The sequence below is a fragment of the Phoenix dactylifera genome, chromosome 2 (assembly GCF_009389715.1).
Source record: "Phoenix dactylifera cultivar Barhee BC4 chromosome 2, palm_55x_up_171113_PBpolish2nd_filt_p, whole genome shotgun sequence".
Classification (NCBI taxonomy): domain Eukaryota; kingdom Viridiplantae; phylum Streptophyta; class Magnoliopsida; order Arecales; family Arecaceae; genus Phoenix; species Phoenix dactylifera.
Genome location: NC_052393.1, coordinates 16,685,355 through 16,699,611, shown reverse-complemented (window position 1 = coordinate 16,699,611; position 14,257 = coordinate 16,685,355). Strand labels below are relative to the sequence as shown.

The window sequence follows — 14,257 nt, the reverse complement described above, 5'->3', positions numbered from 1 at the left end:
TAATGACGTCTCGTGCTCGAGCTCAGAATGCCTTGCTGTATCAACTGTAAGCCAAAGAACTCCTTCAACTGCATGAATATTCGCCGACGCACCCCGATCGAGCTCGGAGTGTCCTTATATTCGCCGACGCGTCCCGACCGAGCTCGGGGTGCCCTTTATATTCGCCAATGGGCCCCGACCGAGCTCGGGGCGCCCTTATATTCGCCGATGCGCCCCGATAGCCCTACCGAGCAAACCTTGGAATAGGAGAAGCGAGGCTGACCTCAGCACCCGCCAAGCCGACCTTGCCAAATATATGATGCTGCTTTTCATCGAGCTCGGTCTCGCCCATGACTGCATCCACGTGCATGCCCATACTCGCCTACGTGGCCGTATATTACCACATCACCGCGCTATGCTTTGCTTGCCGGCCAACGACAGCCAACAACAACGCCATGCTGCTCCAGCCATACCTCGTCACACCTATTAACGCCTTACTGTCCACAGAAACGGCCTACGCTGTATGCCTCAAGCAAGCTCTAGCTGCGCGTCATCTGTTTAAAACCCATCCCCTCCCATGATGAGAACGGACCATACCTCTATCATCTGGACATCTCTACAGGGACTATACATAGCCCCCATCAGGTAATGCAAGGGGGATCCTTTTTGGACCAACTAAAATTCACTCTAACTTGAGCGTCGGATGGTCCTCACCAAAACCACTGGTGAGGCTTTGTGCAGGTATGCCGTAGTGCGGAAGGTGGCTCCTCTTTCTCCGCTTCAGCTGGTAGCTTCCTTGACTCTCCCGGCGTGGTCACCCTCAGGCCAAATTTGAAGTACAACAAAATATGTTCTTATTCTAATGGATGATTTTTGGTTATTGAAGCATGTTTTTGATTATTTCAACAAACCAAATGGGATAAAATGGCTAGCTTGTCTCGTGTCAGGAAACCTCAGGAACAGCCATTGAAAGAAAGGTATTGAGTCCCATGAGCGGTCTCTGTTGGGTTGGATTTTGAAAGTAAGCATAACCTGGATGAGATAGAAATTTGAAAGCATAACGAAGGATCCTCATCATGGTCATGTACAAGGAACAAAGGTAATTGCAGATAATTATGATGGAACCAACAGAATAACCTTGTGATCGTCATGATGGAGACAATTTAAAACTAATTAAAATGTCATAAGGAAAAACCCCTACAACATGAAGAATTTGGGAAATGAACCTCCATCTTTCTTTCTTTCTTTTTTGGTGGTTCGGCTGCTTAAACTGCTCTCGCATGAACACGACCAGCTACATCACTAACAAGAATACTAGTAAAAACAGAAGGAACTAAAGACTGCTGGATCTATAGAAACTCCCCTGAATGCTAAGCAGCGAAGGAGGCGACCCAATCAGCTACTTGGTTCGCCTCCCGAAGGACGTGCCTGACCTAAATAGCACGGCATCCCCGTAGCATCCATCACATGTCGCACAAAAGTGGGTGCTCCACCACCTCCCATCTCTCCACCTGAAGGCGATCAATCAAGACAGCAGAGTCCCCCCTCTAAAATGATCCCATCCACCTCCAGCACATATCTCGCATGGGATAGCCCCGTCCATGCAGCCCTGAGCTCCGCTCCGAATGCCGAGGCCTCAAAGGAACGACATCCCCCCGCAACAATTAACCTGGCGCTATGTTCTTTGATCACAAAAGCCACTTCTGCCCAATCTCCGCTGGCAGGCATACTCTCATCGAAATTCACCTTAAGATAGCCAAGGTATGGGGGCTCCCAAGAGACAAAAAGAAACCTGGGCGCTATGGTAGTGAAGGGGGGGTTCCAAGATGTCACTAGCCATCACCGGTGAATCCAACTCAAATGACTCAATGACCTCCATTGCCTGATGGAGAGCCCATTCAATAACAAATCTCAGGGGGGCCCTCCTATCCTCAAAGACTCTGGTGTTCCTGTCCAGCCAAATATGATAAGCCAAGTAAACTGCAGTAATGCCCCATCCAACAGTGCTCGATGATCGCACAGTGGCTCTCACCTGCTGAAGAAAGTCCTCTACCGCAAAACCGGATTCCGAAAGGGGAAACGATGCCCTCCTCCAGACCTGGGCTGCCCGAGGGCACTCAAACAAAACATGACTGTCTCCACCGAATCAGGGCAGTCCACACAGCGCGGAGAGATCCCGACCCCTCCCCTAGCCAACATACTCCTTGTCGGCAGGCAGTCTCAGACCACCTTTCAGATAAATAGTGCCACCCGTGGGTCAACCCGCAACCTCCAAATCCAACTTTCATCATGACATCTGGCCATCTCACCCCTCACCAAAATTTGGATATCCGCCAACCTCACCTTGGCAGACCCAGTCGCCGCCCAAACCAGCTTGTCCTGTCCACCCTATGGTATCGGCATGGCAAGTACTCCGTAAGCTGTGCCACAAAAACCTCGCGAATCAAGACCTCGTCCCACTGACCCCCTCCGGGAACTATCATATCACGGACTCTAAGCCCAGCAGTCTCGCAGAGTCAACCATCGTCAGCATCCTACACAGCGGTAACTCTGCCAACCACTTATCCTCCAGAACGTCGATGGACTGTCCATCGCCAACCACCCACCGAATCGCCAGTAGCACCATCTAGGCGGAGGAGCAGATCTCTCGCCAAATGCAAGAACAGTGCCGCCTAGCCCGAGGCTGCACTCCGGTCGAGTAGGCACCATACTTAGCCCTCATCAGGGCGCCCCACAAACTATCCAGCTCCAGGATAAACCTAGCAGCACGCCTCGCAGCTAGGACCTCACGCCTCACCCTCAGTGATAGTACCCCCAGCCCACCATGTCTAAGCGGCTAGCAGACAACCTCCCAAGCCATCAAATGAATGCCACTCCTACCGTCTCGTTCGCCCCACATAAAATCTCTAAACAGCTGCTCCATAGACCTCAGTAGAGACACAAGCGCCAACAAGTACATCAAAATCGAATGCAGAACCGACCACACCAGAATGATACACCGCATCATGGATATATAGAGCGTCCACCTGCCATCTCTCAAGTCTACGTCCAATGCTCAACTCCACCTCAGAGCAGTCACTACGCCGAAGACGACGACCTGTATTGGAAACCTCAAGGTACCGCATCGAACCGTCCTGCTCACCCAAACCCAGAATCTCACTAATGGAAATCTTTATTTGTGGCTGGGTCCTTGGACTGAAACAAATGACAGATTTACCTCTGTTTATCAGCTGACTAGAAGCAGAACAGTAATCATCCAATATATCCCAAATCACCCTTGCAGCCCAATGAGTTATTCGTGTCAACAACAGACCGTCATCAGCAAAAAATAGGTGCGAGATCTGGCACTCCCCTGCCGCAGGACTATACACCTCCAGGACCTGGTGCTCAGCCGCCTACCGAAGGGCAGACAATGCATCAGAACAGAGAATAAAAAATAGCAGGGATAGGGGGCATCCCTGTCGAAGACCAGTCGTCGACTCAAAAAACTGTGTCGGAGAGCCATTCACCAGAATGGCAAAGGATGGAGAGCACACACCCCATAGTCCAGTCGATCCACTGCTCATGGAAACCAAAGCTCACTAGTGCACTGCGCATTAAATCCCACCGCATCCTGTCGTAGGCCCTCTCCATGTCTAGCTTGATACTGATCAAGTTCCTCCGTCTCGGGGCACTCCGAAGATCATGCATAAACTCTTGGGCAATAAGAATATTGTCTGTGATACTTCTCTCTCCTATAAAAGCCCTCTGCTCCGGACTGATCAATCTAGGTAGAACGCCACGCAGCCTAGCAATAAGAACCTTCGCTGTAGCTTTGTACAGGGTAGTACACAAGCTTATCGGTGTATAATGAGCCAGCTCCGAGGCATCCGCCCTCTTCGGAATCAGAGTAACAAATGTCCTCTTCCTATCCGCCTGTAGGACTGCCGAGCTGAAAAACTGCTGTATCGCCTCCACCACCTCTAGACCAATGATCGACCAATATATTTTGAAGAATACTGGAGGGAAGCCGTCCGGTCCTGGGTCCTATCCTCTCCTCCATCTTAAAACATAATTGCTTGTGAATCAATTGGATGAACACAAGCGTAAGGGAATTGGTCTCACGACTGGGGCAAAGTTAGCGTTTTGCAAGCATAACAGATGAATCTCATACCAAAATATTCACGTAGCTGATATGTACTTTTTCCATTGCATCTGTCAGTAAATATTGTATACTGCCTACTTTAGGAGTTCTCATGGAATCGGGTGCGTCATACTTGCCTACAGTATGGTACTAAAGAAATGTTCGATGAAAAATTAAGCATCGATCATATAGCCTCTTGGGAAATGCAATGCAACCCCACCATCTGATTGATGAAGTGCTACTTCATGAATAGACACAAATCTCACCAATTCCACCACACTAGTGAGGCATATGAGCAGATTAGGGAGTGGCATAGCATGTTTCCTGAAACTTATTTTTGCGAACTTGCTATATCTCCAAACTGTTCCTTGATAATTTATTTCTCAAACCCACCCTTTCGGAAGGGATCATGTGCAGGTCTCGATGAGGGAGGACCACCAACAGGTGATGCTTCTATTTCCTCCTCTCTTTCTTTTTTTTTTTTTTCTTTTTTTTTTTCTTTTTTTTTAAGCGGCATTCATATAGTTCTCACATGAGTACAACTTGCCAAATCAAAAGAAAGAATATGATACAGAGGGTAGGATATATCTCCGACCCTGATCCAAATCAATCTGCCCGAATGCCAGGCCGCAAAGGAGGCGATCCAGTCTACCATACTGTTCGCCTTCCGATAAACATGTACTACATAGAGGAAGCTTGTCTTTCGGGTCAAGCTACGGATCTCACAAAGCAATGGGTGCCCGTCTCCCATGCGGATCCTCTCCTCGTATCTAGTCAACTACTGCGATAAAATCCTTTTCTAGAAATATCCTGTCGGCTTCAAAAATCCTCCTCGCATAGGATATGCCCAACCGATAGTGCCTGAGAGACTCCCATGCTAGCATTTTCGTGAATCTTTGGAGGAAAACATTATCGTAAACTCGCACCACCAAATCGATGGACCAGCACTCCTGCACTGCCAGATCGGTCAGAGGGCACCGGGATGCCCAGAGTCCCCACGGTCCTCACGTTTCATGAGGCTTTCTGATCACGAGAAAGCATGGTATTCCCGGCCAGCTCGGTACCATCTTCCCACAGAAAAATACGTTTTTTATAAGGCTGGACGCGATGCTTTCCTCGGATCGTTTCCAAGCGTAGGGCAACGAACAAAAGCGAAAGAGGAAAAAGGTCGCGCTCCCACGCTTATCCTCGCGCGGGGCCGCTGAACAATGCCGGCACCGTTTTCGTAAGAAAAGAAGGGCAGATCACGGGGACAGATTAACATGGGGCTTCAAAGCTTTTTGTTTTTTCGTTTATTTTTTTAAGGCTAGCCTAGCGGCAATCAGCTCGGATTGGATAAATCAAAATTGACCGATCCAAATCCAAATCCAAATCCATTTGGGTTATGGTGAGGGATGGCGAGAACTTTCAGACCAAACATGTGTTATGTGAAGCTAATGAGGCTGCGGATTGGGTGACTGCTTATATAGCCAGCTACTCCGGTAATTTTCTGTGGGCTGGTGATAGAGAATTGCCCTTGTCACTTCGAGACATTCTGTTTTTTGACTTTATTGGGTGCATCCGTACACGTCAGGTATAATTCACCTGTTTTAGCAAAAAAAATCCAATTTATTTATTAAATAAATTAAAATTAAGGTCTACATTTGATTTATTATTAAATAGATTAAATTTGATCTAATTTCTATAATTTATTTATTAAATAGATTATGCCAAATTAAATATGTTAAACAGGTAAAATAAATTTTTAATAGATTAAATAAATTTAATCATGTTAAATAAGTTAAGCGGAAACAGGCTAAGTATATTTTAAATAGGTCACATAGATTTTAAACAGGTTAAATGTATCGGATTATAACCCGACCTAATTATTAAATAAATCAAAATAAGTTAAACAGGTCAAAGGTTTAAATGTAGATCTAACCTATTTAATAAATCGGGCCAGACAGGTTAGTCTGTTTACGATCCAAATTTATTTATATCAAATCTAAACTTATTTAATATGGATCGGATTGATGGATCGAATTATAAATTGCCAGGGCCATCGTAAATAAAATAATTAGTTTTGCTCCTTGTAAAGAAAATAATTTTTTTCATGAGGGTGGGGGTGGGGGTAGTTTGGTAACTGGAGAATTGTCTATCAAAAAGTTGAGGTTCGTTGGTAAAAAAGCAGAAGCTAGTTTAGCAAAAAAAAAAAAAAAAAAGCAGAAGCTAGGGTCACGCAAAAGGGCATGCATGATTTTCTCTCGGCTGAGGATTCTTGGATTCTTCTTTTAGGGACTGTAGGGTGGCAGGAAATGCGAGGGAGCTGGTAGATGAGTTTTTTTTTTTGGGTAGAGTCGGTTAGGACTTAGTGCTGAGTTTCCATTGTCGCGTAGGATTAGTAGGTGTGACTTGCTGCATCACAAGTAAGAAAAACGGGAGGGGGTTTGAAATTTGGGGCATAATCTTTCTTCCAGGTAATGGGATATGTACCTTTTTATTTTTTTTTTTGGAGTCATGGAAAGGAAGAGGAGAGGTATATCATGTCTTAAAATGGTGGTGGTATTGGATCAACTACAGTCTAGTTTGGATCGGATTTGAGACCCTGATGACTTTGTATGATAACAGAACTATCAATCTATATATGACTCAGTTAATAAATGAATCCCGAATTTGGACTAGAATGCAATCCGTTTGAACCAGAAGCATAAATCCTGATGTATTTTGCTTGCTAAACGGGCAACACTACCTAATACATGTAACAAATTTAACAAATATGCCGAGTCATGTGCGAGATGATGCCATTAGCATGTCGAATCCTTAGACAATAGGGGCTCGTTTGGTTCGCGGAAAAAAAAAAGAAAAAAATGTAGTTAACCGAAAAGTAAACAGATGCCGCTTATTTGGTTGGAGTTTTCAAAGAAGAGAAACAGAAAAGTTATCTGTTTAAAGACGCAAGGTGACCTTGTTTTCTCAGGATAAGAAGAGGTAGAGGAAATGCTAAAAAACAATCAAATTAAGTCTAATATAGCTTGTTTCATATGGTTAATTGGACCGCAACATGGTTAACTAATTGACTTCTATTAATTTACTAGTTTCACTTCTTATTAACTTGTTAAATAAAATATTGTATAAGGCCTTGTTGGGTTTCAAAATAAATAGGAGAACTTCCCATATTACTGAATAACTTTTTGGCACAGACGAACATGCCTATTTTCCACTTATACCTAGTATACCCTTTCATTTATGTCCAAATAAGCATATCCATCGAATTAGCCAAAACTTACTTCGCCCAATTATCCTTTTAATTACTCTTTGACCATTACCCGCTTCCTAATTATATAAACAATGCAAGGGCAATTTTATTCTGATGATAGAATCTAAATTATTAAAAAGATTTTTTTATTTTTTAAAAAAACTAATGCCTAAAAAAGTAATTTTTACATATTTGATTGATCATAGAAAAATGATACATTATAGAATTACTTATGTTTGGTTGAGCATTTATTTTCTTAAAAAAATTATATAAAATATATGCTATATTTTAAATAAAGAAAAAAATTTATTCTATTTTATATAAAAGCTTAAGAGGATTTTGAAAAAAAAAATTATCATAATTCTTTTTTTTTTTTTTTTTGCTAATACAGGTGAATCATACCTGACGGGTACGGATACACCCAATAAAGTCAAAGAATTTATCTTAATTCTTAGCTGGTAAAAAATAATTTCAATTTTCGATATGTTTTTTTTCATAAAATATTGTTTTAATTAAAAAACCTTTTTTTCTTTTTTCTTTTTTTGAAAATTTTAACTAAACATGAGGTATTTAGTCGACCTTTTTTTTTTCGTGCGAGTCAAAGGACTTCTGAGTGAATCTAATTTCTACAGCTTTAATGCCATGTTCTGATATCTTTGTTCACTGTTTTCTTGCATCAACCTGACCATCAAAGGTCCTAATCTACGGTCCAGCAAAAAAAGTCCTAATCTACGACTAATATGCCGTTTTCTCCTAGGAGAAAAAGCACAAACGCACGCAAAGGATCTTCCCATGAGTCAAATCTTCAGCGCCTTCACGTCTTCCCGCTCTTGTTGGATAGCGTCGTCGGACGATGAAAGCTGAGAGAGGAGAGACGACGAAAGCTCGTCTTAAGCTCATTCTCTCCCAGGCAAACATCTTAAACAATACAACCGACAACCAAATGCATACGAAATATATATGGCAGTAATAGGACCGGACAAGTATATCAAACATGCCATGTCAAGGAAGTCGAAATCATCGGCAGGGAGTCCTTGAGATTTGACCCCGCCACACCCCCTTATGCTTCGAACCCCACCCTCTCCCCACTGTCCGTTTTTGATCATTTCCAGGCCCATCTCGTGCTCACCGTCGAACTCCACCGGCGTTCTGGCAAGCTGACAAGATCCAGAATAAACTACACAGCATAAAAGAGAGAGAAAGATCAATGTACCCCAAAGAAAGGAAAAAAAGGCTCGTCTCGCTACAGCTGCAACCTCCTTGCATGCATTGCTTCCTCTCTTCGTATACGCTCACTGTTCGAGTCACCTCACGATCCCAGCCTCAGCAGCTGTCTTCATCGAAACAATCGCCATACTCCAATCTATCAGTACAAGAGTAAATTAATGGAATCGTGCAGCTTTTAGTTTTAGTGTTGCGGCTCCCCCAAGGCAAGCCCCATTTGCCTTCGCTCTCGTCAAAAGACGACAACCGCGGCGGGGGGAGGAGTTAAAGTCCCCGCGCGCCCCGCCTTGGATGGCAGCGTCCGCCCACCTCAAAACCCAGTCTCATCCCCACCCCTCGAGATCCAAGCGTCACAAGCGCCGCGAGACCACCATCTCCACCTCCCCCTCCCCACACGTCGTCTCGTCCGACGGCGGCGCCTGGTGCTGCGCCGCCTCCTCCAAGCCCCACCACCACCGCCCTCCCTCCCCTGCCTCCTCCCCTCCCGACCCCCGCCGCCCTCCTCCACCTTCGCCGCCGCCGCCGGAGCCGGAGCCGGAGCCGGAGCCCGCTTTCGCCGAGGAGCCCTCCCCTTTGACTTCCCTCCATTCGCAGTCGCCGGCCCGGGTCTCCCCAGGCTGGGCCTCACCGGGCGCCGCCATGGACGCTGCCCCAGGCGCCGCCGCGTTCCCGGCCTACCCTCTGTATCCCTCGAGCTACAACAAGTTCAACTCTGCCCTCAACGCGGGGCTCCTCAACCCCATGTCCCCCCCGCCCCGCTCAAGCCCCACCCTCTTTGACATGATGACCAACGAGCAGGACTACCAACCCCGCGCCCTGCCGCCTCCCCCTCCCCCTCCCCCTCCGCCCGCGGGCCGCGCCGCGCCCGTCCAGGTCCAGGACCAGCGGCTCCTGCTCCAGGAGCGGATCGCAGATGTTCTGGGCAGCTGTAGCCCTGGGAATCAGTTCAATGACCCGGACTCCAGCGACGTCCGGCTCACCCTAAGCTCCAAGGATGGCCTCAGCGTCTCCCTCAACGTCCATCGCCACATCCTGGTTGCCCACAGCCAATTCTTCGCTGCCAAGCTCTCCGACCGTTGGTCCCGCCAGCAGCGCTCGCTCCCCCACCTCGTCGAGATCTCCGACTGCGACGACGTCGAGGTCTACATCGAGACTCTCTGCCTCATGTACTGCAAGGACCTCCGCCGCCGCCTCATGAAGGAGGACGTCTCCAAGGTCCTCGGCATCCTAAAGGTCCCGCCTTTAATCCTCTAATCCTAGCCCCCTTCTTAGAATCAGGGCATTGCGCAATGGCTCTCTCTAATCATAAAAATGTCTCCTTCTTCTGTTCGTTGTGAGTAGGTCTCGGCGGCAATCGTGTTCGACGCCGGGGTTTTGTCTTGCCTGGAGTACCTGGAGGCCGCTCCCTGGGCCGAGGACGAGGAGGAGAAGGTGGCCTCGCTCCTCTCCCAGCTCCAACTCGGGAGCTCGGGCGCAGGGGAGGTCCTCAAAAGAGTCTCCATGGAAGTAGGGCCCTCGTCGGCGAGCGAAGCCAACAGCAACGGTGGCCAGGAGATCCTGGTCCGGCTTCTCCAGGTGGTCTTGGAGGGCAAGGACGAGAAGGCACGGCGGGAGATGAAGGGCCTCGTATCCAAAATGCTCCGGGAGAACAGCGCCTCCTACGGCAGGCGCGGCGGCTGCGCCTCCGGCGGGGACCTCAGCAAGGAGTCCCTCTACTCCGCCTGCGACGGTTGTCTCCGCCTCCTTCGCCACCACTTCCTCCGCGCTGCCGCCGCCGACCTGTCGGAGGCCGCCCAAATAGCACGCCAGGCCGACAACCTCCACTGGATCCTTGACATCCTCATCGACCGCCAGATCGCCGACGAGTTCCTCCGGACCTGGGCGGCCCAGGCGGAGCTCTCGGTGGTGCATTCCAAAGTCCCGGCAATCCACCGTTACGAGGTGAGCCGGGTCACCGCCCGGCTCTTTGTTGGGGTGGGCAAGGGCCAGATTTTGGTCTCCAAGGAGGCGAGGTGCATGCTCTTAAGGATTTGGCTTGAGCCTTTCTACGAGGACTTTGGGTGGATGAGGAGAGCCTGCAAGGGGCTCGACCGCCACTTGATCGAGGACGGGCTGGCCAATACCATTCTGACGTTGCCACTGGCAATGCAGCAGGAGATCTTTCTGGCCTGGTTCGAGCGGTTCCTGAATTCTGGCGATGAGTGCCCTAACATCCAGAGGGGGTTCGAGGTGTGGTGGCGGAGGGCTTTCTGGCGGCGGAATGGGGAGCCCGAGAAGCCGCCGCAGCTCAGGATCGCCGCCGTCTGTGAGAATTCCTCCTGACCAGCAGCCTCGTTGCCATCTGGTTTGCTCTTAGTTTATTCTCTTCTTACTCATTTTTTTTTAACTCTCTTCCGATTCTATTTCTGTTTGGATTTTGTATGATAAGATCTCTTCAGCAGTCCATCTTCTTCTTCCTTCCTAAACCACCTCCTGTGTAGGCTATGGTGTTTAGCTTGATTTGGGCCTGGTTTTGAGTGGAAGTTTAGAAGGGATGTGAGTTTGGACTGCCCCCTTAATTCTGGTGAAAAATTCTCATTAAACTTTTCTCTATCAATTGGCACTTTATAGAATTAGAGTCAACATGACCAGAATGGCAGTTATTCCTTTCGGAAAAAAAATAGAATGGTAGTCGGTTGAATTAGGTAATAGAGTAGGATTGGACTAGCAAGTGTTCAAATCTAGATAACAATTAGGATTCCTTCCATTATACTCGTCTAAAAATGTGAAATATTCAATCCAAATTGTTCGCATGTGGATTTGCAAGGTCACCTTATCATTGTGAATTAAGAAGAATGCTTTCTTATACTATCGAATGGTTTTCCAAATTTCTTTATACAGCATGGCTTGCTTTCCAGTTGGATGGCCTCATGCATGGAGAGCAAATTGAGTGACCATCTTTGTTTATAATTGCTGGCTGCATGTGCATTGCGAATGTGATTGCCTTTGGATTCAGACTTGCCCTACGCTCTGTTTTTCGAGGCTAAGTAAATTTCCATTAGTGATCAGCTAATCTGACCGAAGCTGCATTTTTTAGTATAGCAGTGGAATTTTTAATCATGAGGCCTTTTTTTATTTCAGTATCGTGGATCTTAGCCATAAATATATATGAGAACCACACGTGTCCTACACTTCGTCCAACTATGCCTTAATGGCGAGAAATAAGATGAGTGCATCTTCCAAAAACAAGAGCCTGAGCTGGCACCTTCATCTAATGTGGATTCTCGTCCCTGGCCATGTTTACCATTAATGCATGAAACAATAGAACAGCCATCATCACATTGCTTTATTTATCTAATATAAATGCATTCAATCCAAAGTCATGCTGCCCATACGTCCGCTTTAAAATCTAGGCGGTGGACATAACTCTTGGAATCCCACCTGTCGGTGGTTTTGACATGATGCCAATAAATTTGGAGCGAACATTGTGTCATGCTTCTTTCAATTGCCAGGTGGGGTACATGTGTTGGATTCATGGACAGTTATTATGTAGGCATGTAGCTTTTGTTTTCCATCACCATTACATCAACTAGTTTCGTAAGAGTTAAAATGTCTTAAACCCTTTCTTTGGACAGGACTCCTAGGGGGATTGCTATAGGCCTTATCCGTGCAATTAAAGCTCGCTTGGAAGGCCCAGCAAGTGTTAAAATGTCGGTTTTTTTTTTTTTTAATAAAACAGGTTGCATATGAAGCCAAAAAACAGAATATCATGGAGCACTTGAGGCAACTTTTCATCTCTACCCCACAAAGTACTGTCAGCATGGCTGGCCACATAGATGGCCATCCAATCTACAGCCCCATTAGCTTCTCTAAATACATGTATGGCTCGAAATGTCTGTTTTTATTATAAACCAAAAGGCGCACAATAAGTTTGCAGGGCTTTTCTTAAAAAACATGTAGACTCTGCTTTCATTGTGTTGGATTTTGTTTCTAGGTGTGGTGAGATATAATCAAGTACGCTGCAAGATCAAGGGATGCTTGACTCTTGGTGAAAGATTGACGAGCTCAAGTGTATGAATTCTCTAGGGGATTTCTTACTTAAAAGTTATTTTCTGGCTTACCAAATAAGTTTATTGAAGGAACTGATCTAAGCATCTCTCTCTCTCTCTCTCTCTTATACAAATGCCAAGTGTGTATCGATTTTGGGTGCAATTAATCCCCTAAAGAAATCTCATTTGTTTTTTTGAGGGGGAATAGGAGCCTCATTTATCACGTTCCATATCAAAAAGGCCCATAGATGCCCGGGTTCATACCAGTACCAGACTCAGCACGCTGTTTTTGATTTGAACTGTACTAACCTTCCGCAAACTGATCGAACTGAACTGCTCTCACTGGGCTGGGCAAGTGCGAAGGCCAGAACAAGCATGCAGTACCTTACCCAGATTGCAAATATGCACACTCCATGGTGTTTCCCACTATAGATGGGGCCAATATGACAAAAGAAATGCATAACTAGGGAACTAAAACGATGATATTTTTTAGCCCTTGAGCACAAAGCAGCCTCTGAAATCAAATCATATTTGCACATTTCCCACTATAGGTCAATTTGCATTTCTCATGAGTCATGCGTGCACTTGAAACTACTGAGAAGATCTGAAACTATAGCCGAACTCGGGGCGGTTATGTTTGATAGGTCTGTCAATATAACTTCATACTGTAAGGGAGTAATCCAAGTGCATGGTATGGTTCGGCAATGGGGATTGTCATCTGCATGAAGGATGTAAAATATAGGATTTATTGCTTTCTTCTACATGGATTTGCTCAAATGACTTTAGCGTTCTCTGCTTCCGAATGATCAACCCAAGAGCAGAAAAACATGATTTTAGAAGTATTGACCTCTGTGGTCTTTTAGCTTAAATCTAGTCAGTAAATCCAAATTGTACAACCAGGGCTGAAAATGGGCTACGGCAGGCCCATGGCCTATCAGGTTGATGCAGTTTTGGGTCAGAATTTGGGCTAGGCCTAAGATCGTTCGGCTTGGGCTTGAGCTCAAAAAAAAAATCCTGAAAAATTATAAAATGGGATGGGCGGATGCTTGGCCCAGATTGGGCCCGCCAAAAACACCAGAGAGCGGCTTCTAGCTCGAAGGTCCGGACCCCGGCCCGAACCTTGAGTAAATTGATCAAAACTCTTCATGGGCAAACGGGCCAATTCGTGAAGGGCCTAGCCTTTTGGCCCAAATGAGCTTTTCCAGGTCAGGCGATATTGGGCTGTGACAAGAAATTCCGGGCCTAAGGCCAGCCTGAAGCCCCAATATTTTGGGGCCGGGCTCGGGCTAGGATTTGAAAACAAATTTCCAGCCTAAGGCCAACCCAAGCCCAAAATTTTGCGGGGCGGGCTTGGGCAGGCGTCTGATCGCTTCCGGCGATCAACCCCTTAAGCATTTCTTTCAATGAGCACATACATAGTCTCCCATCCCGATGAAGGCCTGGTCATGGAGGGGTCTCATGGAGGGGTCTGCTTGGAGTTAGCAAGGATTTACTCTTTAAGGGGGGCAGTGAATTGACGGCAATCACTTGATTTCAGGAAGAGTTTCTCATCACTGGGGCTGCAAGACAGCTCTAATTTGCACATCCAAAATAGTGGGCAGAGAGCCGAGAGCTCCTCTGGCTGTTGCAGCAGCTGGAGATTTTTACTTTATTCTTCTATTTTTATGG

At 46.5% G+C, this 14,257-nt stretch overlaps 1 protein-coding gene across 2 annotated transcripts; it reads left to right on the top strand.

Annotated features, from left to right (window-relative positions):
• Positions 1–8,402: 8,402 nt before the first annotated feature.
• On the top strand, positions 8,403–12,705 carry LOC103702685 (BTB/POZ domain-containing protein At1g63850-like). Of its 2 annotated transcripts, XM_008785219.4 has the most exons (3): positions 8,403–9,794; positions 9,903–10,905; positions 12,176–12,705. In XM_008785219.4, the coding sequence occupies exons 1-2, from the start codon at positions 8,853–8,855 to the stop codon at positions 10,881–10,883; spliced, it is 1,923 nt and encodes a 640-aa protein (XP_008783441.2). In that variant the 5' UTR covers positions 8,403–8,852; the 3' UTR covers positions 10,884–10,905; positions 12,176–12,705. The 2 variants fall into 2 exon arrangements, with proteins under 2 accessions (XP_008783441.2, XP_008783444.2); XM_008785222.4 differs by lacking the exon at positions 12,176–12,705 and having other exon boundaries at positions 9,903–11,153.
• Positions 12,706–14,257: the final 1,552 nt, after the last annotated feature.

Excerpts from the sequence above, each read along its gene's own strand:
- LOC103702685 (XM_008785219.4), top strand. The coding sequence starts at position 8,853 with ATGGCAGCGTCCGCCCACCTCAAAACCCAGTCTCATCCCCACCCCTCG. Across the intron at positions 9,795-9,902 it reads AGGTCCTCGGCATCCTAAAG|GTCTCGGCGGCAATCGTGTT; the intron begins GTCCCGCCTTTA and ends CGTTGTGAGTAG.